Genomic DNA, 24,099 nt, shown 5'->3' with positions numbered 1-24,099 from the left:
AGAGAGAATGTATGAGAGTGATTAAAAGTGCAAATGCATAACAAACAATACTCACTTATGAGTAGTGCTAGTGTCCATATACCAGTACAAGATCAGAGGAGGGGGGTGAATTCCTTAGCTTCTTCACTTAAGAGGACTCTGAGCCCTCAGACGCCCTGGAGTGGCAAGCTTCATCATCCTACACATCTCCTTATTTCCTTACATTACACTTACCTTCAGGCCTATTGAAAGTCAGGTAGTCCAGATAGGCAGTGTATTAAAGAACCTAGGTCCTTGCAAAAGCCTAAACCTTTCGTTTGCACGAGCAATAGATTGAAACATGTCAACCACAAGTTAGACTTGCATCAACTCTTATTTTAGATGTACCTACATGTGAACAGAAAATAAAGCTTGAAGGAAAGTGTTTCATTTATTTTCTTTGTTTGTCTCTTTCCTCTCTACATATTAATGAGGTCTTGATATAGTGTTGTACCTTTATCATATGCTGGGACCTAATTCTCAGTGTTCAAATACTCAAGGAGAAGAAGTCACTTAATAGGTGTGCCCATCTGCATTATTACTTCTTAGTGGGTGAGGAGCGGACCTAATGATAACGGCAAACTATAATTTCTTTACAGCAAGTAAGTTACAACCCTTGGCACTCGAGGGGAGGGGGATCTAATTGCAGCTACATAAAGGCATAGTAATAGTACATACATTCCCAGAGATCTCACCAAAACGTTTGTTCTCAATCTATATTAACCATGCTATAGAATTAGCATCTGTTTTCACTAAACTGCAAAAGACAAGAGAAAGGTCTCTTCGTCTTTGAGGTGTCAGGAGGACAGTCCTGTATTAATAAACTGACCATAAAAGCATTTAAAACCATCACTTGTACATCTCATTTGCATAGCCACACCTAAGGTATGTGATTTCTGAACTGATGTAGCCAGGTAGGCTGTATGATGCATATTGGTTTCTTGTGCACTCTTTTCGGACGGAAATGTCCCCTGCATGGTAAACTGGCATGAACCACTGCCCTCAGTGACCCAAATGCATGTGAAATTTGTCTACTGACTTCTTAGGTGGCACAGCTGATGCACTCATCTAGCGTGTGTGCTTAGGCCTAGAGCTGGTCATGATAATTCCATGGCCCAAAACCTGTTCTGTGACCTGGAGTTGAGCACCCACAAAGCTTCCTCTCTATATTGACATATTACCTATGGTTCATGCCCTGGGTTGTTGTCATGAAGCGGTGGTTGCAGCATGACAATTTTTGACGATTAATGGTACTGAACCATGCTGAACTTCCTTGTTAAGGAGGCGAGTGGTGCCCACTGACCCCACTTTTGTAAAGTTCTACTTATATGTAACACCCAGACCCTTGTGCTGACATCCCGTGAGCATCTGAAATGTATGTATGAATGGTAGAAAGATTCAAAATGATCCCAGGAACCAAGGGGATGTATTTTGGCTTGCCCCTGGGTTAACATGCCAAAAGGTTAAGGATGGGATACAGCTTGCCCAGACAGTGGAAGTGTACTTTCTGCATTCTTGGAGCTGTAGGGAAAAGCTCCAGAAATTGAGGTTTGGAAGGATGGAGACGAGGCTATTCTTAGAAATGCTATTAAGTCTTCGTAGCAGTGAATTGTAAACTGGTCCGTTCTGATCACTGATTTATTGTTGATGCAGGAGAGTGTGGGGGGGGGGGGCAGAATATGCTTTTAAGGGTATGGAAGTTTCTAGGGAGGGCCTCCCCTGTTGTCTTTCCTTGATTGCTACTTTAGGACAGGACAGGTGCTGAGTCTTCATTCTTCAATGTGCCTGTGTTTTGAATGCTCCTTATTGGAGCCATCATCATCACTGCCTGCTGTGAGAGCCATCACTGTGCAATTAAGACTATGTCAGTACTGCAGCTACCAAATGAACTTTGAAAAGGAGCCACCAAAAAACGGTTCCTGGACTTAAGACAGTGGATCAACATCCTCTCCCTGGAAAATGGTGGAACGCTAACAATCTCACTTTGTTGCCGTTGAAAGTTCTTCTTGACCAAGGGAGGGAGTGCTCTGCAGAGCTGGTATCTAACAGCCAGTCTACTAGAGGTGAGGGTGCATCACCTGAGGCTTGTGCAACTTGCGACAGAGCTGTGGGTCTGCTCAGCTCTTAGAAACCTACTTGCCTGCCGGCTCAAAGCATGAAAGAATTTTCCTGGACCTGCAGTAGGGGAGACTGCCCAGAAGGAGAAACCCAGCCATGTGCCAAGCATGGGGAGCACTCAGAAGAGACAAATTACACATGGGGCTAATCGGCGCTGACCCAATACACATAACAAGATGGGGTTGCGTAGTTGGGAGGCAGGGATCAGTAGGTGGAGTATGGATACTGTCCTAAGTGCATGTGATGAAGAGCCATTTAAGGCATGTCGGCATGTCTGAACCTAAAAGCAAAGACTTTGAAAGAACAAGTTGAACTACTTCGGATCCAGCACTAGATAACAGGAAAGTGCACACAATGTTTATATTCAACACGGTAAACTGCAAAGGCGTTATTAGTAAGTAACAGTTTCCTTATTATCCTATAAAGTTACCGCATATAATGTGGAAGTGTTTTGGCTTGATATGCCTGTGACTAAGTCATATTAGACAGTATCACAACGCAATGCCCATAAGTTTGATTTGGTTCTCAGGCTTAACACTGCCTTGTACATAAGGCAAGGCTTCTATCACCATCACAAACGTGACGTGGTGGCGATAGGGGCTTGTAAATATGCCCCTAACTCGTGCCCCTCGTCGGGCAATGGCCCCGGAGGCTTTAAGGTAGCAGTCCCTAAAGCTGCTGGCAGCTGGGCACGGTGGTTGAGGGGATGGTCCCAGGATCGCTTGCAGAGCCTGAAGTCCTCTTCGTCATATTCTAAGTCCTCAGGACACTTGGGCACAAGAAAAAGAGCAAGAAGTTGAAGGGCCTCCAGCGATCCTTTCCTGGATCCGAATCAATGCCGGTCGTACCATCTCAACCTTTCCCGGCGCCGGACCCGAGGCCAACACTCCCTGCAACGCCCACTGGCAGCACCATCCCCATTGCAATCGCCAACTCCGACGCCAGCATCTGAGCCCTATTACCATGGGCTAGGACTCGGGGAGGAATGGGAGGGGCCCGCTGGACCCTGAAGAATACCAGTCATACCTAAAAGACCCCAATATTTTTTTTTTTTTTTTTTTAAACTTTGTTTATTGAATTTTGTACCAAAACATTACAGTCACACAATAGCCATAAGCGAACTTCAGTGGCATTTCAAGGTCTAAACCATCACAGCAGTACATCCAGTGCATTTCCGGAGGGAACGTGAACAGCAAAACATAAAGTAGCATGAGTCTTGGCGCAGGGACAGTGGGCATGGACAGCTGGCAGCAGAGCCATACACAAGTTATAGCACGTGTAACAGGCATGCAAACCAATCAACATGGCATGGGAATCATGGAAGAGAGATCAGAGTAGCTGCTCAGGGAGAAGGGGAAGCCAGGGGACACATGAACACAACCCTCACCCCCACAGGTCTGCAACAGCTCATCCGTCACCTTGCACAGGATGTGCGTCATGAGCATCAGAAGCAATGTCGTCATGGGCCAGAGGGGGAGCATCCTCCGTCAGGGCTCCCGGGTATTGCAGTAGGTAACATTGTAATGGTCCCCAAACATCAGCGGGACGGGATCGAGCTGGGAGCAGGTCGGAGTATGTCAGTATCTGCTCTTGGCAGTAGACAAGGTCTTTAAGCCATTCCTTAAATTTCGGGGCCCTCCCCCTACCCCACCGGCATGCTATTCGCCGTTTCGCCAACAGCAGCGCCGTTGTGACAAACCTGCGGCTCGCTCGCGGAATATGTTTGGTATAACCCAATAGCGCCTGCACCGGTTCGGGCTCAAGGAGCAGGTCCACCATCTGCGAAACGGCAGAATACACTTGGGTCCAGTAGGTCTGAATTGCGGGGCAATCCCAGGATAAGTGCAGGAAGTCTGCATGTGGGGCATGACACCTCTCGCAGTTATCCGAGTTCTGCAGCTTAAATTTGTACTTGGTGACCGGTGTGCAGTACAGGCGGTTCAGGAACTTAAAGTGAATGACACGGTGTCTACTGCTCGCAGAAATCTGCTCTGTCTGTATGCAACAGTACGACCACCTGTCATCCCCCAGCTCCAGCCCCAACTCCCGCTCCCACTCCCCACGGGCCCGTGAGGTGTCAAGTGCAGTGTCAGAGCGAACTGTGTGGTATAGTATGGAGACCAAGTGGGAGGGCGAGGACGCCTGTAGGACTCTATGCAATGGGCCAGTGATTTCGGGCTCCGACGGAAATGTCTGCAATATGGACCGCATTCCATGCCTCAGTCTCATGTAGGTGAAAAGCTCCAGAGGGGTAGGCGCGTACCCGTCGAAGAAGTGTTCCCGGTCGCGGAAGCGCCCAGCAGAGAACAGATCTCCCCCCCCTCTGAATCCCCAATTTGCGAATCAAGTCTTGAAACAATCTTTCTTGTAGAAGGGGCAGCTGCGGGTGGTAGGCAATGGGGAGAAGGGGCGAGTACAAGAACGAGCTCGCCACTCGCTTAGATATCTCCAGCCACGCCCGCACCGTTCCCTGCAAGGCGTTATAATCCGAGATATTATGAGGGAGAGTACTATGCAGCAGGCCGCGCAGAGGCAGAGGAGCCGCCAGCCAGTCCTCCGCAGCGAGTTGGGGCATAAATGCAACGGGGTGGAACCAGTAAAATGCATAGTGCGCTTGAGCGCAATAATAATATAACTCCAGGTCCGGTATGTCCAAACCCCCCCGTGAGTAGGGAGAGGTCATCACAGCCCACTTCAGCCTAGGTCTCTTCCCACCCCAAACAAGCCGAATCAATTCCGAGCGTAGGCGATTGAAAAAATGCCGGCCCGTGGGGGAAGGGAATGTTCATAAACAAATATAAAAGTCGAGGGAGCACTACCATCTTAATCAAGGCAGCACGTCCTGCCATCGAGAGGGGGAGCGCAATCCAGCGGTCCACACAGGAGGAGACCTGTGTCAACGCCGTACCGTAATTAGAACGCATCAGTTCCTCCCTGTCACGAGAAATCTTAATGCCGAGATATTTTACGTCAGACTCACACCATTCTATGGGATAGTCAAGTGAGAACTTCCGACATCCATCCGTCAGATGGAGGATCTGAGACTTTGACCAATTGATTCGTACGCCCGACATCTCACCGTACGTTATGAATTCCCGGAGTAGCGGGTTCAGGTTATTTTGGGGGTCCCGCACATACAAAGTAATGTCATCTGCGTAGAGCGACAGCAGAAGCTGCCTCTGCTCGCAGATCAGCGCCCGATGTTGATGACGCTGTCGCAACCGCGAGGCGAGGGGCTCCAGCGCCAGCGCAAACAAGAGGGGGGATAAGGGGCACCCCTGCCTGGTCCCACGGGCGATTCCAAAGGGCTCCGATGTCCTACCATTGATCAAGACCCTGGCACAGGGGCCACTGTAAAGGGTAGCTATCCAGCCCAGGAAAACCAGGGGAAAACCCATACTAGTCAGCACCGCTACCAGGTAATCCCACTCCAGGGAGTCGAACGCCTTCGTCGCGTCCAAAAAGACGGCCACCATCTGGAGGCTGGGGGCCACATTCTGCAAAGTGGCAAACAGCGTGCGCAGGTTGTGCGACGTTGCCCTGCCCGGTATGAAGCCCGACTGATCCGGGAGTACTAGCCCCTCCATAAGGAGCGTCAGCCGGTTAGCCAGAGTTTTAGAGAGGATCTTTGCGTCACAGTTAAGGAGGGACAGAGGCCGGTAGGAGTCAGGGGAGGTCGCCGGTTTGCCCGGCTTCAAGAGGGAGGTAATCAAGGCCTCTCTCATGGTAGGGGGGAGCTTTCCCAGCGTGTGGGCTTCCTCAAACACCACTTTCAAGATCAGGGCAAGGATATCTATGTACGACTTATAAAACTCGATCGGGAGCCCGTCGAGTCCCGGGGCTTTCCCCGAGGCCATTTGCATGATGGCCTCACGAATTTCATCAATCCCGAGCGGTGCCATGAGGAACTTCCTCTGTGCATCAGAGAGCCATCCCAATGTGATCTCCCCCAAATAGGGAGCCAACTCCGGCGGTTTAGTGTGAGCGGAGGAGTATAGTTCAGTATAATGAGCAACGAATGCTTGCATGATAGACCGGGTGTCCCTATGGAGCTCCCCCGAACTACCCTGGATCTCGAGGATTTGGTTGTTAAAACGGGGCGGCCGGATTGCCCAAGCTAGGTATTTACCCGGGCGCTCCCCCTCCCCGTACCTACGAGCCTGAAAGTATTTCCCCCTGAACCGAACCTCTCTGTCCGCAGTTTCTTTATAGTCGGTCAGTAGTTCCCGGAAGCGGGCCTGCGCCCCAGCATCAGTATGAAACGTGGGGGCAGTCTCCAAGTCTTTCAGGTCAGTCTCGAGTTTACGAAGGGTGCTACGCAGAACCTTGAGGACCCCCACCCCTTTCGAGATGCACAGTCCTCTAATTGTGACTTTAAAAGCCTCCCACACCACGGCAACACTATCCACCGTGCCACCGTTGCGCTGGAAGAAGCTCTCAATTTCCTGTGCAATTTCGGATCTGAAGACGTCGTCCAGCAGGGCAGTTGGCTGCAGTCTCCACGACATCGGAGATCCAGCGAGGTCAGTCAATTCAACGCTCAGCAGGACCGGGGCATGATCGGAATATGTGCGAGCAAGGTGTTTTACACAGCCTATCGTGGGAGCAAGCCCCGGGGAAACTAGGATATAGTCCAGTCTCGCCCACGTGGAGTGCGCGGCAGTCCAGTGCGTGCCCTCCCTTGTCGCCGGGTGCCTAGAACGCCACGTGTCCAGTAAATGACGCTCAGTAAGAAGGTCATGCACATATGCCTGCGAGCGGGAGTAGTGGTGTGGGCTCGGATTCGCCCTATCCCTCTCGGGGTCAACAGCTATGTTAAAGTCACCTCCCCACACTAGGTAAGTGGAACCGATACGCAAAATCTCTCCCCATAGTGTTTGAAGGCAAGACGGATCATCTATGTTGGGACCATAATAGCACACCAAAGTGAGCGTATCCCCGCCCATGCGCCCCCAGACAACACAATACCTGCCCTCCCGATCCATCCGCTCGCCCATTTGCACAAAAGGGGTATGTTTCCTAATGAGGATGGCCACCCCACGCGAATAGGTGGAGTAAGAGGAGAAGGTACGGTGCACAGCCCAACGCGACGCAAACAACACCGGCCTGGAGGGGTCTAGGTGCGTCTCCTGAAGAAAGGCTACCCCTATGTGATGCCTATCCAGGTATGCCAGGACGTGTCTATGCTTTCTGTGGTCTCCCAAGCCCCTCACATTCCAGGACAAAAAGTTAAGCTGCCCAGTAGAGTCCCTACGTGTCTGCGGATCACTCATGGAAAACAAGAAGACTCAAACACAGCAATACAATGCAACCGCCGCCCCCCGAACCATGTGAAGAAGACCATGCCAACAGCGCCACATCCCTTTCAAAACTAGCATACATACCAAATCCCCAACTCCCCCCCCCCCACCCCCCACCCACAGCAGCATCCCAAACATGCTATCTGGACAGTCCCCCTCCCCCCCCACCCCGAAGCAAACTCCGTCTATAGCAAATGCCATATTGGAGCAACATGTAAACTTAAAGTCAAGTGGGTAATACCCTTGGGAGGACAGTCTAGGTGAATACACAGTAACCCCTCGATCCAGAAGAGTGCGCCCTGCCCGGGGGCCGGACCCTCTCCATGGACAAAAGGGCGCCCAGCAAGACGATGAAGTCCTGAGAGTCTAGAGCAAGCCAAAGAATTGCTGAACTCCGCTAACAGCCCCTCACAGTGAACACAGCTAGGTCCATGGGTCCCTGTATCAAGTCCCACAATGGCAGACACGCGCAACACCTTACCAGCTGACAAGCAACAGTCTCAGAGTCGACAGGTCAACAATCCAGCACCATCATCCTGATGCCGGCGAGGAGGGGCAGTCCTGATCACGTTTCTTGAGTCGCTTCAAGAACTCCTCCGCCTGTTGGGGTTTAGTGCAAAAAATGTGTTTCCCTTGATGAGTGATGCGCAGGCGGGCCGGGTAAAGAAGCGCATAGTCAATTTGTGCAGCACGCAGTTTGTGCTTGACCTGGACAAATTTCTTCCGCTCCTCCTGAACCACCGGGGTGAAGTCCGGGAAAATAGTGAAGGTTGTGCCGCCATAGGATAGGGTCTTCTTCTCCCTCGCCGTCCGAAGCGCGACATCTCGGTCACGGAAGTTCAGCAAGCGTGCGATAATAGGGCGAGGAGGAGCCCCCGGCGGCGGTCTCAGGGCCAGAGATCTGTGTGCCCTTTCGACGATGAACTGGGGAGAAAGGGAGTCCGTGCCCACCACCTCTCGCAGGAGACCCTCCACATAGTCCTCCATCTTGCCCGTGTGGGTCGATTCCGGAATGCCAATTAAACGGATATTGTTCCTCCGACTGCGCGCTTCCAAGTCTTCATTTTTGGCTGCTATTACATGGAGGACTTTGTCCATGCGCGCCACAGTGGCAGACAGTTCCGTTGTTCGATCTTCGGTGTCTGAGATACGCCTCTCCGTCTCTGTGAGGCGTTCGCCATGGCTGTCAACCTTATGCACAATCGAGTCCATGCGGGATTGCATGGAATCCATTTTGTCAACTATGGTCGCTAGACTTTGCCGCATGTCCAGCAGTATGGACTTGACATCCTCCCCCGGCGGGGCCTCCACCGACGTCGACCCCGCCGCAGCGGCCTCCGGTTGCGACCTGGTCTGCTTCTTGGTCTCGAAAGTAAGGCGAGGCTGACGGCTGTCCGGCTTCCCCATGGCGGCACTGCCAAGCTTCCCACAGCAGGATCGGGGGCGCGCTCGGGTGAGCCTCGAGGGCAAGCAGCAAAAGGGGGGGAGCGGCAGCTCAGGGGAGGGGGGAAGCCTCCAGATCGTACAGCGGATCACAGGATCAACCACAAGCACCCTGTTCAACCCCCTCCACCTGCTACGTGGGACCCCGCTGGGGACCAGCCGCCGCCCCCGGGACCGATCGCGATCCCCCAAGCTTACCCCTCACCTCCACAGCTGGTAGCAACACTCCTTGAGCGACCAGGGTGACCCCTGCGCGGATCGCCAGCAGGGAAGAGCCAGGTAGGTGGGGGCAAAAAGGATCCAAGGCGAGCCCCACACGCAGGACCCGCAACCGCGACCCGCCAGTCAGGGGGAGACAGCATGCACCGCCGTCTAGCGCCCTCAGGTCAATGGCTCCCTTCTCAGTCCCGTCTCTCCCCAGCGTGGGCTCCACAACGGAGGCTCCGGCGCAGGAGGGCCAGCAATCCGCGCACCAGGCAGCAGTCCCTCCGGGCCTCGCACCTCCTCCGATCCGCCGATCCGTCGGACATTCAATCGCCCCCAGTGGGCAGGCAGCCAGGCACCAGCGGGGGGGGGGGCGAGAGATCCGCACAAGCCGGTGCGAACGAGGCAGCACCACGCCGCAGCAAGGATCCGGCGCGGGCAGGGAAGGCGGCCGCCTCAGCCGCGACCTCAGCCGGATGCGCCACTCACCAGCGCCTGCGCCCGTCGGGCATCACTCTGCCATCCAGGCCGTCCTCTCGCCCCCGGCCAGGGGTATCCAGTGTGGGCTACAGCGACCCCCGCAGGCACGCCGCAGGGCCGCCGCCCGCAGCCTCGGATCCGGAGGCGAGGCCTGTCACCCACGTGGGAAGCACCGGCCTCGCGTCACAGCAGCCTCCCGGTCGCGGCTCCAGTGGGACGTCCGCCACAGCCGGCGCAGCTCGCAGCGGCTCCCCAGTCCGATATCGCCGGGCCACCAAGGATGAAACAGTGCTCAGGCTGCGGTAGGGATGTCGGGCCGCCTACACAGGTCCGTGCAGGCAGCAAAAGACGACTGTCAGGAAGGATTTTGAAGGATTTCGTCGCTGGGCTGCGGGAGCTTCACCCGAAGGCAGCCATTCCGCTGTGCGCCACCTAGCGCCCCCCCCTAAAAGACCCCAATATTGACTAGACTGAGGAACTGGGTGAAGCCAGTAGAATGGATTCTTCCCCAGTTACTTATTTAATTTCTCCCCCTACCATGACTACAGAGGAAGGAGCCTTGAACGCAATGGTGTTGCAGAGGGCCCTCGTGGTGGCCAAGACCAACATCTTGACCGAGGCGCTTCAATTGGGAATCTCCTCATCGAAACCCCTACTCCCATTCAATGATGCCCTCACTGGCGCCCAGTTAGGGTCCTGGTCCAAACACAAAACATGGGCTCCTGTAAATAGGATGATCGCCCGCCACCATCGCCATGCGCCAGAGGACCCATACTGTCTCACCCAGCACCCTACCCTGGTGAGCTTGGTGGTCCAAGCCTCGACTTTACAGGGAGCATTCCCTGCCACTCCCCTGGACAGGGAATTCAAAAGGCTAGATTCTTTGCGGAAGAAAATGTTTGCTTCTGCCAGTCTAGCATTAAAGTCTGAGAACACTAAAGTCTGAGAACACTGCGTGCCTTTTGAGCTGTATCTCCCACACACTGCGGGACACAGTTGCGCAAGTGCTACTGCAGGTCCCTGAGGAGGCCCGAGCGGAGACAGCAAAATTCACAATTCGTTGTGGATTGGACACTACTGACTCAATGGGCAGATCGGTTTCATCGACAGTGGCCCTGAGGCAGCACGCCTAGTTAAGGATGACTTGCTCTTCGGGGAATGTCTAAGCTTCTCTTATGGACATGCTTTAGATGGCAACCGTCTATTCGGGAACAAGGTAGACTCGGCACGGGAGTGTTTTAAGGTCTTGCAGGATACAGCCAAGTACTTGGGCCTCTCGGCTGCCTCAAGTCATCCCCCAGTATGTCCTTCGCTCCTTTCGTGGCTACAGAAGGGGCTTCCAACTGTGCCAATAACCTGACAGCCACCGAGCCGTGCAGGCTCACCAGCCTCTGCGTGGACGAGGGAGCAGTGCCCACAGACCTTATGGGTCAGGTAGCCAGCGGTCTGGTCCATCCCCCGCCTCCCCGGCAGCTGCAGCCTCCATGCCTTCCTAGTCTGCTCCTTTGCCACCATTGGCATCCAGTTGGCAGCAGGATTCACCATAATCTGCCCCACTGGCAGTCTATAACTTCGGACAGGTGGCTCTTGCAGATTGTCCGAAGGGCTACTCTCTCCCCTTCAAGACTACCCCTCCCTCTATGCCACCGTCTCACCGCCAGTTGGTGGAAGATTATTTGTCCTTGCTCCAAGGGAGCCATAGAGAGGGGGTCCCAGGGGCCAGAAGTAAGCAGTGGTTGCTATTCCAGCCACTTTCTGATCCCCAAAAAGGACAAGGGCTTTCGTCCTATTCTAGACCTCCAAGCCCTCAATTACTGCCTCAAAAAAGAGAAATTCAAGATGCTCACGCTAGCTCAGGTCTTGGCTGCCTAGACCCAGGAGACTGGATGGTAGTGTTGGACTTGAAGGGTGCCTATTTTCATATTCCTGACCTGCCTTCCCATTGGCGTGAGCTGCGGTTTGCAGTAGACCACAAGCATTTTCAGTTCACCGTGCTCCCCTTTGGCCTTACCAATGCCCCTCTGGTGTTCACCAAGGTTATGGCAGTGGTTGCAGCTCATCTGCGGAGATCAGGGGTGCCAGTCTTCCCCTAACTCAACGACTGGCTGTTAAAGGTGGGCTCACTACAGGCTGTCATGTCCCACCACCAGACTATGGCATTCGCTTGGGTTCACTATCAATGTGCTGAAGTCACACATGACTCCCTCTCAGACACTCCCTTAATCAGGGCTATCCTGGACACAGTGCAGTTTCTGGCATATCCTCCAGAGCAGCGAGTCCAGGATATTCAGGTTATGATACTGATGGTTCAGCCTCTAGCCTGGGTTTCGGTGATACTGACTCTGAAGCTGCTGGGTCTCATGGCCTCCTGAATCCTGCTACTGACACATTCCAGATGTCTGCATTGGGACCTGAAGGTCCAGTGGGCGCAGCATCAGGGGAATCTCTCTGATGTGGTCCAGATCTTAGAGGGAACTGCAAAAGATCTGCAGTGGTGGCTTACCAACCATGTTTGGGTCTGAGGCAGACCCCCCCCCTCCCTTCCCCAACCAGAACTGACAGAACATCTGGGAGAGGTTGAGATCAGAAGACTCTGGTCTCAGCAGAATCCAGACTCCACATCAACATGCTGGAGCTCTGGGCGATCTGACTGGCATTGAAAGCCTTTCTACCCTCCATCTAAGGGAGGCTAGTTCAGGTGTTCACACCACCGTCGTGAGGTAATTCAACAAATAGAGCAGGGTGGGGTCTTGGACCCTTTTTCAAGAGGCCCTGCATCTCTGGACATGGCTGGAACAGCAGGGCATTTCCCTGGTGGTTCAACACCTGGCAGGTTCGCTGAAGGCCAAGGAGAGCGAACTAATCCATCGATGCCTAGGGGAATCACAAATGGAGTCTCCATCTGAAGGTGGTGCAAGGTTGCTTTCAACAGGGTGGAGAGCCTTGTTTAGATGTGTTCGCCTCTGTCGAGAATGTGCAATGTCAGCAGTTTTGCATGCTTGAGTTTTCAAGGCTGCTCTCGCTCAGAAAAGCTTTTTGGCTCGAGTAGAGCTCAGGCCTCCTGTACACCTTTCCGCCCATACCACTCCTGCCCAGAGTTCTCAGGAAGATCAGGAACGAACAGGTCAAAGTCCTCCTTGTGGCTCCAGACTGGGCACGGAGAGTCTGGTATCCCAAACTACTGAGCATGGCCGTTGATCCTCCGATTAGGCTGCCCATCGGGAGGATCTTCTGTTGCTGCAGTAGGGGAGGGTTGTCCACCCAAACCTGTTCACTCTCCACCTTCTTGCATTGAGATTAGGTGACAGCAGTTGACATCTTTCAAACTTCCTCCTGAAGTCTGTGATGTGAATCCGGCAACCAGGCATTTCTCCACCAAGACAGTATACGCCTGCCGTTTGAAATAAATTGTGGCATGGTTGCCAGAAATGTCTATTGATCCCCTTTCTGCCCCTCTTTCTGACATTTTGTTTAGTGCTCTTTCCCTTGCCTGGCAGGGCTCTGCACTGGGCACCATTAAGGGATATCTTTCTGCTCTGTCTGCCTTCTTACGGCTGTCTGACCACCCTCCTTGTTTAAATCTCCTATTGTACATAGGTTTTTGAAAGGTCTCATCCACCCTTTTCCCCTTCACCTTTTATTATGCCTCAGTGGGACCTTAATTTGGTTCTGACATTCTTGATGCGTGCTCTGTTTGAGCCTCCACACAACTGGACTCTCGGGCTCCACGTGGGCAAAACAGCCTTCCTGGTGGCCATTACATCTGCCCGTAGAGTGAGTGAGCTGCATGAATTGTCCTCCAAGCCACTGTATGTCTCTATCCGCACTGACAAAGTGGTGCTCCGCACAAGGGCCCCCTTTCTGCCGAAAGTGGTCTCACCAATCCATGTAGAACAGTCCATCACCCAGTTTACCTTCTACGCTCCTCCACATCTCTCTAAAGAAGAGGAGCGACTCCACCGTCTGGACCAAAAAAGAGCATTGCTGTTTTACCTTGCCCGCACACGAGTTCCAGGTTGACAACCAACTCTTCATGGGGTATGTTGTTGCGAAGAAAGATCTTGTGGTGCAGAAGCACACCATCTCTCACTGGATCATTGCTGTGCATCACAATCTGCTATGCAGTGGTCAAAAAGCTACTTCCTGAAGGCTTTCAGGCTCATTCTACCAGAGCTAAAGCTGCAACCATTCCGTTAGCTCACAGAGTTCCAGTTCTGGATATCTGCCAGGCAGCAACGTGGGCTTCCCTGCACACTTTCACCAAACATTACTGTATGGACAGTCAGGTACGTAGAGATGGCCACTTCAGCCATTCGGTCCTACAGGACTTCCTAGTCTAATATTAGTCTACAGCCCTCCTCCAGGGATGGTATTTCTTGGGTATCTATTCAAAGGTAAGGAATCTGTGGCTAGAAGTCTCTAGCAGAGGAACAAGTTACTTACCTTCAGTAATGCCTTATTTGGTAGAGACTATATCTAGCCGTAGATTCCTTACTGACCCAATCATCCTACCCGCTCTGCGGACAGATTTCTAGGATTTGGGTGATGCATTTTAGGGTCCTAGTTTTGGTCACACCGGTGTCAGTGCGCTTCATGGTTCCACACTTCTGCCGTGGAAAGTCATGAAAAGTAAATGAGGTCAGCGCACCTGAATGGAGTTTATATAGGTGGCGCAGATGTCAACGTGGAGCTGATTGACCACACCTATGGGCATGCTAGGGTACTGCTCACAAAAAGTCTTCTGTATCCAGTATGATGCCTTGGGAAATTCTACGGTAAGGACTCTGCAGCTAGATATAGTCTCTAACAGATAAGGCATTCCCGAAGGTAAGTAACTTGTTCATTTTGTGGGATGCAATACATTGGGTGTTGCCAATGTGCCTCCCTCTTCCCATGCCCAACTCATCTTGTAAACATTCACAATTGTTACTTCTTTCATGTGTTCTCTCTAGGGATGTGCAGTATTCCAACAACCATGTTTCTGATCCGGGGAATATTGAGACTGGATAGTGGTGGGCTACTAGGCGAGGCATGGCTCTCTGACTTGTGTTTCCGTCTGCATGTACGTTAATTTTAAACATCATGTGATGCTTTCCCTACCATCTTCCCAGCCTGCTCATCAGATCCTGTTTGTGTTTGCTTCTGCTTTGGTGTTCCTGCTGTGTGACATGGTTCCACCGCCATCTCCCTTTCTCTATGTGAAATTGTTTGCACGGATGCTCCTCCACTTCCTTTACAGTACCCCCTGACTTTTCCTATAATATTGCCAAACAGTTTTCCCCATCTACGGAATGTTGATTGGCTTGCATCTGTTGCAGATTTACTTCACACCTGAAGTTATAAAGGGAATACATCATCTAGTCACTAGGCACTGAAGGAGCCGTTGTATGAATGTAGCGGGTATGGCTGCCGTGGATTAACGTTCTTTTACCTTCCATTTTGTTCACAGGGCTGCAGGCTGTTTTCTATATCCAGTGTTAGTCACCACCATCAAACTCTGATACTTGGACCTAGTTATATGTTGCTACATACAATAACACTACAATGAGCATCCATTACATAGAAACCGTTACATTCAGTCATTACTACATTGAATATAATGCAATTAAGCACTCTTTCAACAACAGTGCATTTGTAGTAAACTTGCATGGAAACTAAGCCTTGCCATACCCTTATGTATAATCCTAGCTGTAAGGTTGAACGCTAAACTTACACCCACACATAAAGTTAAGTCAATCCTTACTCTGATTTTAAGCCTTAACCTAAGCTTAATGTTACTCTTAGCCTGACTTTATATATTAGCGTAACACCGACCACCACCCTTACCATGATCCTAAACTTAACATTACACTTTACCCTATCCCTAACCATGTAATATTGATGTGGGCAGGGACCTTACATGTAATTTGCCTCTCTTGACTACTGTCTTCTTCTGCTGGTCTGTCTTTCACAGAGGACACATCTGTGCATAGATCTGTCCACTGTCTAGAATAGTGAATGTGGTCTCTAGCAGGATTCTTCCATTTTGTATTGCATCAGGTGTGTATTTCCTGGCTACCTTTGGAGCATAATCTTACAACCATTCTACCCCAATGTGTCTCTGCTGTACTGAATATTGTTATTTTTTTCAAGATATGTTTACCATCCGGCTTCAGAATCTGTTGCTATGAGCAGATGGAGTCCTACATTGAGTCATTCACCTTGGTGTCCAGTTAGTAATGCTAGGCCTTTGCCTCACTCATTTACCATATTTCATTTTTGATCTCTTCCTCTAGTTCTGGAGTGGTTATGCAATGACAGACTAGTGAACTACTGAAATGTGAGTTCCATGGCAAGCAGGGAACATGTTTGGAACAGCAACACAAACTTGGTTTTTCCCTGGCCCATGCTTTTAATGCGATAGATGCAGAGCCCTATGCTCTTGGTGGTACCTGTGAGTTAGTCATCTGAAATAGCTAAAGAACACGAAGTATCAATCCCTAAAGTGTCTGTCCTGAAGACAAGTGTTAAGTTTGCATACAGAACACCTCTTATGTCTCAACAGTTAATTATCTGAATTCGGACTCGTCTAATTTTGTAGTCTATTGAGCATATGCTTAGTTCTCCTGGGTGGCACTTCTGGAGGTGCATGCTATAGATGTAGCTATTACTAACATATTTATTTGAAAAGTGAGAAATTAAGAGTGAAGCAGCAAATGTGATTCCGTGGAATGCAGTCCGTATGTATTATGGTCCTCAGCTGAAGCCCTCACAACGAAAAGCTCACTTTATATACAAGGAAAAGGGGTGGCGTCCAGGTCAGTCAGCCATGCTGTTTATTGTGCCTTACCATCATTGTACACGTCTGCACACTATGTGATTCTGGATTTTATGTCAATTGCAGGCTAATAAGTAATGTTATTGAATGGCTCCATTGTCAGTGATAACACACATTAAGGTCCAATGTGAAATAAAACAATACATTTTGGTACCAAAAAAGGTTTCAAGCTTACAACTGCTTCTTTTCTCTCTTTTGTTTGCCTTCCATGTGCTTGACCGATGTCCCACCAGTATTTTTGACCGGCAGTGACCGCATACCAATATATGGCATGTCCAGTTTACGCATCATTATCCAGTCCACCTCATGTGGGGAGGAGTACTTGCCGGTAGCACACACCTGTTATAACCTGCTGGACCTGCCTCAGTACAGAAGCAGAGAGACGATGAGAGCCCAGCTGACGAGGGCCATTGACCACTGCGAAGGCTTCAGCTTAGCCTGAGGCGCCGTGCGTTTACCCTTCACCAATAATACGCACTTTACCACCTTTGTACAGACTTCAGTGTTGTATACATAAAGGATAACTGCATTGATTTTTATTTTTGTAATTTAATGAATCAAAATGTTAAAAAAAATATAATCCAGATGTACCCTTTTGAAGTTTAGCAGTAAAAAAAGGAAACAAAGTCTTAGGTTATTTCTAATGCATTGAACAAAGAAACAGCTCAGTCTTATTTGAGTGCTGAACAGTAATTTTCATCTGGATGTTTTGAGCCATGCAGGTCCAGAAAACCTCAATGTAATTAACTGCATTTCTTAAGGTTATTTCGCCCAACATGTGGGTTTGTTGTAGCTATTATAGTACTTTATTGGAACTCTTGCTTAGTGAGAAATTATAGCCATTTGTTAAGCTCTTCAGGGAAGCTGTTTTCTTACTTCACCAATACATGACCTTTTGACCCTCTTACTTTCACCTTTGCTTTCTCTTTCAGACGACAACCAACAATCCCTTGCTCCCTATGCAAATAATTTTACAAAGTGTCTATTTCATAGCTTAAATATGCTGTGCATACTTCTGCTACCTGATGGTGAGATTTATGATACTAATCAAAAAGATTGAAAAGTATCTGTGGCTATCAACAGAGGGATTGTATTATCTATAAGCAGACCTGTGGTGACATTAACTAGATCCCCAATATCCTCCCAGGTTAGATGCCACGCTCGGATATCTTTGTGTGCTCAGCATGGAATTAATTGATCACTATTCTTGATATCTGTTTAGTGCTTTATATTTCATGGATAAGACGTGCCTGGGCTCGACTACTTAGTGGTTTGACTATGGTGATCCACATTTGTGACATCTTCATTAATGTTTATAAACTTGAGAACATCTAGACATATCTCGATTACGTTTTATAAAGAGAAATCTTTTTTTCTCAAACATTTTTAGAAATGCCTATCTTCTTTCTCTCTTTAAAACACATATGCTGTAGAAAGAGTGACCAGATCATAAAGGAGCCAGGTGTGTATGTATATAAATATTTATACACACACATATGCACACTTCTATTTCTTCATGGAAGAAAGTCATGTCTGAGGGAAGAATTCAGACATTTTCTAGACATCAGGCCTGCAAACAAATGGTTCAATAAGGAAACTATGCTAAAGCGAAATCCAGTCAGTCAAAATCTGCATAAAAGAGGACAAGGTCTTCCCAGTAGACCTGCAGGGTGCATATTTTTATGTCTTGACCGTAAATGAAAGGTTGTAAAGGAGACTTGTAGAAGATACATGAAGCATCACTGGTGCCAGAAATCACAGGTTTGAAGCTAGACAAAGCTAGCTCAAACACTTACAGCACAACTCCCTCTCACTTTCTGGTGCCAAAGAAAGAGCAAGCTGAAGGGAGTAATGTTCCAGAAACAATCCCCTCTTCAGTTGGTCAGCTCAAATTGCTCATCTGATGATTGAAGGAGCCAAATAACAGAAACTGAGAGAAAGGGACGTCATAGGCCATCAGCATGCTGTAAATGTGTGGCTGATTCATCCTTTAAGTCTTTTTCCCTTAATTACATCAGAGACAGTCATGGTGTGAACACATGCCTTTACTGGCGCATACTCAACAGGCAATCATGAAAGAGATCCCGGACCCATGAAAAAGTCTACAAAATTCTGCTTCTGTTATTGGCTTTTGAGTCGGCTCTCATGGGTTCGTAGAATGCAGAAGTCAATGCCTTAATAAGTTCTTGCTCAGAAAAATCCTGAATTGACCATTGAAGATAAGTTCTTGAAGAAGTCTTCCAAATAAAGGGGAACACCTCTGTTAGTAAGAACTGCAAAATTCTGGCACTTTGCGCCCTGCTGTCCGAAACCTAGCTCCTTGCTGGCCGTACACATTTCTGTAGACTTTCACCCTTTGATTCTCAACCTTAAGGAATTCAGGAAAAATTTAACTGATTGCCCTGGCATCACCCTGCTAGTGGTGCTTTCTAGGCCTCTTTCCCCTGTCAGAAAGACCAAACGAGATATTGCCTTGTGGGCGAACTCTGCTTTCTATCACAGCCTTTCATCACGGCTCTTAACTGCTTAACCCCTGAGTGAAAGGCAAATGATCATTTCAGTTGACAGGCAGGTCAAGTGAGCAGTCACTGTAGCGTGGGTTATTCTGATGAACAGGGCTAACATTAAGTGACCTCATGACCCAAAACAGAGATTGAATGTGTTGTGCTAAGTTAGTAGGCAAATGAATGGCTAGCCGATTTACTTAATACCCCTAAGATTGAAACCGGGTACTTAATTTAAATACTGAGGGTATTGCCAGTGGTTTCAGTTACCACCTAGGTATACAGATTATCTGCTTTGAGAGCTTGCCAAAGCTAACAAGAGTATTAACAAAAACAAGGCATAGCCAATGGGGCTTCTCCGGTTATTTATATTGCAGATGTTTCCAGTCTGGGTTCTGCCAGTGATTTACTTGAAAATCTACAGGATGTGTGAATGTCCCAGATCCATGATCTGTCTCCCTGACCTGATCATCGTTTTTAAAGAGTTTTCCTTGATGAGGATAGAAAGGTTGCAGTTCACGGTGAGTTGGATGTTATGATTCTACCAGCCATCTCAAAGAATGCATGTTGTCCTCTCCATTGCTGCATGCCAATGCTTTATCAAGGATCTAGGATATGGATTATGAAAGTCTGATAATTTACTTTTATGAAGATATCCTACTGTTCATTTTCCCTATGGGAACAGAGCAAGCCCTCCCACCCACCAGTGTGCTTCGAATCCACGGATGCTTCAACATCCTTGGCTTTCAGTGTCTCTATTCTCTCGTAATGACCACCTCTTGTCAATCCACGTTGAAGTACAGTGTTATGAATAAGTACTATGAACACACATCATATTTGAGGTAAAGCGAGTCATTTCCAATTTGGGACATAAGCACTACAGATGACTTCCCTGCAGTACTGAGGAAGACATTGAATCCTTGAAGGCTTCCCCTTCAATTATTTCTGTCTTTGCTGTCCCTATCTCACAACTGTATTATGTAATTTATGTTTATTCAAATTATGTAAAAAAAAGATTGAAGCTTGCACCCGTGTCTTGGGTTTTATCTTCAGAACTAATTGACCTGCAAACAAAAAGTGCAAAATTCTTATTTTATTTTGCAAGAAATAATTAGCATTGTTCTGAAGTTCATGCCCTCAGCTCATCTCACAGTCAGAACAACCAAGTTACTCTTGGAAATTTTGACCTCCTATATGTTTCCTGTTCCCCTGGCATGCTTAAAACACGCTAAAACTAAGTCTGTCTGGACATTCTCAAACTTTGACAATCAAGTCCTCCTTTATAAGATACAGCAATGTTTTGCATTGGTGTAAAACATGCTCAAAGGAAGCCATTGATGCAGCAACATCTGATAATCACCTTTGTGACAGATACATCTGACTGAATGGGAAGCATGCATTGCAGAAGTGCAAATGCAGAGAAGTAGACGCTACAGCTGATACACCTCCATGTAAATAGGTTAACTCAAAGCAGTAGCATTCTATGTACTACTGTGTGTCACAGAACCAGGGACGACAGTATCACAAAACTCTTTTGGCTTTTGGACTGAAAACTCAGAGGAACATGGCATCAACTTAAGCTTTATCCTTGATCATAGTGCCAATTGACTCTTTTGATAACACTAACTGAAAGATCATTCCCTACGAGTCCGGATTCTTCACAGAATGATGCAACAGCACATTTTGAAACTAGCACATTGGTTGTAGCTATTACGCACCAACATGGTGTTCTATCCTGGCCTTTCTTAGTGGCTTCTTTCCTAAAATCTTATGCTTGTCAATATGGTGAGATGGATCAAGCATCGCAATGCTACCTCTTCAGATAGTGTCTGTAAATATTCACCTCTTTTGTATATTACCCAAAGCAAACCGTGAAAAGCACTAACAAATCTTGTGGTGCAACAGGAGTTTTTTTTCCTATGACACTTTCCCATGCAGGAGGCAAAGGTAGCAGACACAAGGTGTTGCTCTTTATGCAAAACAGGTGACCAAATGTTGAGAGCATGGAATCTAACATGACTGGATCCACTCTGTCCTCAAGGGGTGCTGTTTGCGAATTTCCCTCTGATGATATTCACTGATTGGTTTTGGACTCACTACTAGGCACCAGAAGGAATCAGAAACCATAAATGTGTAACAGATAACAAGCTGCACAAAGGATGTCACTGGTAACTTACCCATTAAACTATTTTTGCAGCTTGTTATTAGTGTGTTACATCTTCTAGTGTGTCCTGCTGTATTTTCTTAGGTACTTATCTTGCCCTACTCCTGTTAAAAAAAAAAAATCATTTAAATGTGAAATGCAGCACATATGCTTACCATATAATGAAAGGGCAAGTCGTATACACATGTATGTTTAGCACGGTCATACATGAAATGTTTTATTGATATACGTATTCGCAGCCATTTGTCCTCTTCCCCCAAAAAATGTTTTACTTGATGTTATGAGAACATTGGTGGTGTATGTTCTTTGGTACACTCAGTAAGGGATCCGAGACCCTGTCTATTAAACAGTAGAAGAGGTACGAAGGTACCAGGAACTGACGTCTGCCCTACTTGTGTGGCAGAATGAATTGTTGGATGTTCATTTGAATTACTGTGAAGGCCATCGCCTATCCATCTGGCCCCAGAGCGAGGCTGATGGATCATCTGTGCCTCCATTATAATTTAACTCCTTAACATGACTGTCCTTATCTCATACAAATGATTCATGAATGCAATAATAATAAGATGTTTTAAGTGTGCTTCACACATTTGTTTATCAGAAATTCTGGTTCCCATTACGTTTAGTGTTGACAACCAAAATCCTTGGGGCCTATTTATGAAAATATTATGCACTGCCGCGCAGCAAGTTTCCTTGCTGCACTGCGTGAAGGGTAAAGGACAGAAATGCAATGTAATTAAGGCACTCCGGCACATTTCTGACTTTTCTTTTGGGCTCGCGTCCTTTTGACAGCCTCGCGCCAACACAGGCACCATGGTTCAAGGGTGCATGCGTTGCATTCAGGATTGTTTTTGTGCTGGAAGGGGCACCTTCCTGTCCAAAAACAATCCTGAGAGGCATTTTCCTCTTGCTATGGAGGCTGCAGAATGCAGCACACATAGAAAGAGGAAGTAATGATGAGAAATAAAGATGGGAAGGCAATATCTGTTTGGCGGTTTCCCAGGTTTGCCAGTTCTGGTAAATCTGGGAATGCACAAAAAACCATGGGAGTTGCGTGGAAACACTCACGCAATGCCCATAGAACGCCTTGCCTGGACAGAGGAATGCAATGCAGGGATTTGCGCTGCATTGCCTTACTCCGGATTTGTAGAGCCATTCGGGCCACCCAAAGTGCTCTTGCGTGGCTTCATAAATCTAGCTTAATGTTTGCGTCGGTCTTGCACCACATTGCATTATGCAAGAGCAATGCAAACCATCTCGCAAGTAGCCCCCTAAGTTCAAGGATAGACATACAAGTGCAATATCACAATTGTTTTTAAACGGCTCCCACCTCCAGACACATTCTCTCACTCCCCACACTACTTTACTTTTCCTTATTATTTCCCTGCCCCGCTACTCTTTCCAGTTAGATGATTTTGTTTGTCACGTTGATGAGCTGGCAGAACAACGGAAGAAAATGTCACAGCGCTTAGCCTAGTTTACTTCTTCCTCAAAGCATGTCTTCGTTTGAGCAAAATTGAAGCGACACTGTCCCTTTACATTAGTGCACCCCAAAGTCATTTTTCAAACATTTATTTGAAAACTATCCAAGTGTCTACATTACTTTAATTGCAATGCAGTTTTATGTCATTTACGTGTTCATTTCTAGGTGCCTGAAGACGTTTGCTACAGCAGAATTTAAATTGTTTACAGTTCATATGTGCATTTGCTTAATGTTGTGGTGTAACTGGGGGATGACCCCCTCCCCATATTTTAACTATCATGTTTTTGTAAGTGTTTTTGAGAGACAACAAAGGTAATAATACTTGGCTGCTGCTCCTGATGATTTGGAGTATTATTATGCAGTTCTAATTGAGAAAGCTTACTACAGGCATAAAAAAAATCCGTGGCTGGAGGAGACAGTAAGGTAATGCCAGGAGCCTGCAAATATGGGATGCCATATCAATAGATGAATTTAGGGGACCAAAGACCTAGGCTATGTAGTTACTTAATCTGACAGGGCAGAAGTGCTCGAAAGGGGAAGAAGAAAGGAGAGGGTGGCAGTTGACTGTCCAGACGAGACATTACAGTATCAAACGTGCATGCCCGCGACTGGTCCAGAACTGCAGGTATCTTTTTGGCGCTACCTATCAGGTTTATCATTCCCTTATGCGCTACAGCATGCTGCAGAAACCACATATTTATAACAAAGTATGCTAGAAGTGCAAGATTTTAAGTCTGTCAGACCAAAAGGGAATATGTTTTCTGCTTCAAAAAACTGAAACTACCTACAGCCACCCTCTCCATATTCAGTCTCTAAACTGTTCAAGAATTTGAACTCTCACTGCAAAGTCTCATGGCACAAATGTGCTACAAGCTCAGGGGGTTTTAAGTCCTGTTTATGGCCGGACCCGTTACAATTTTTTATAGTAGTAAAACTAACTCTGCCTGGCCTGCAGCCTCTGTCGTGCTTTCCTTTCACAGGTTACTGCCCAGCATTGCAGTCCTACCCATATCGCTGCCTTGTAGCACTCAAAAGAATGGACCAGGACTGTGCTAAAGGCCGGGAGATCTTATGTGTAGGGTGTGAAGAAAAAAAGCACACTGGAAACTGGGTGGAGAATATATTGATAACTCCTGAGTCTGTCAGTGGCTTTGTCTGCAGCACAAGTATGGTACACCGATAAAGGGGTGCTCCCATTTATCATGTGTTGCATTATTGATATTCATCGTGGAACTAAAAAAGTTATATGTCACCCATTTATATCAAGAAGGGAAAAACAGGTTATGTTTTGTGATGAAGTACATTTTTTAAAAGCACACTGATTGGTAACCTGGTGATTTTATCATTTTCTGTATAATCAGACATACTCAAAGGCAAATATGCAGTTCTATCAGAATTTTTATTTTATATATGTACATAGTTGAGTCATTAAATAAAAGTGATGTTTTAACGTTCGATCTGGGCTTTTATTCCAATTAGAAGAATAAGATATTGCACATTTTTAGGTCTAGATGTTTTGATTTTACTAAAATTATTAGGCCTTCCATTAGCCAAGACCATTTGATTTG

At 47.9% G+C, this 24,099-nt stretch overlaps 1 protein-coding gene across 5 annotated transcripts in view; it reads left to right on the top strand.

Annotated features, from left to right (window-relative positions):
- Nucleotides 1-23,986, top strand: part of HERC3 (HECT and RLD domain containing E3 ubiquitin protein ligase 3) — a 517,835-nt gene extending 493,849 nt beyond the window's left edge. For all 5 annotated transcript variants that reach the window (XM_085635502.1, XM_085635530.1, XM_085635520.1 and 2 more), the window contains one exon: nt 16,614-23,986. In XM_085635502.1, the coding sequence (XP_085491628.1) occupies nt 16,614-16,822 (209 nt within the window). In that variant the 3' untranslated portion in view covers nt 16,823-23,986. The remainder of the gene's footprint in view (nt 1-16,613) is intronic.
- Nucleotides 23,987-24,099: the final 113 nt, after the last annotated feature.

This window comes from Triturus cristatus, chromosome 2_1, assembly GCF_964204655.1.
Source record: "Triturus cristatus chromosome 2_1, aTriCri1.1, whole genome shotgun sequence".
NCBI lineage: Eukaryota > Metazoa > Chordata > Amphibia > Caudata > Salamandridae > Triturus > Triturus cristatus.
This window is presented reverse-complemented; position numbering and strand designations above follow the sequence as displayed.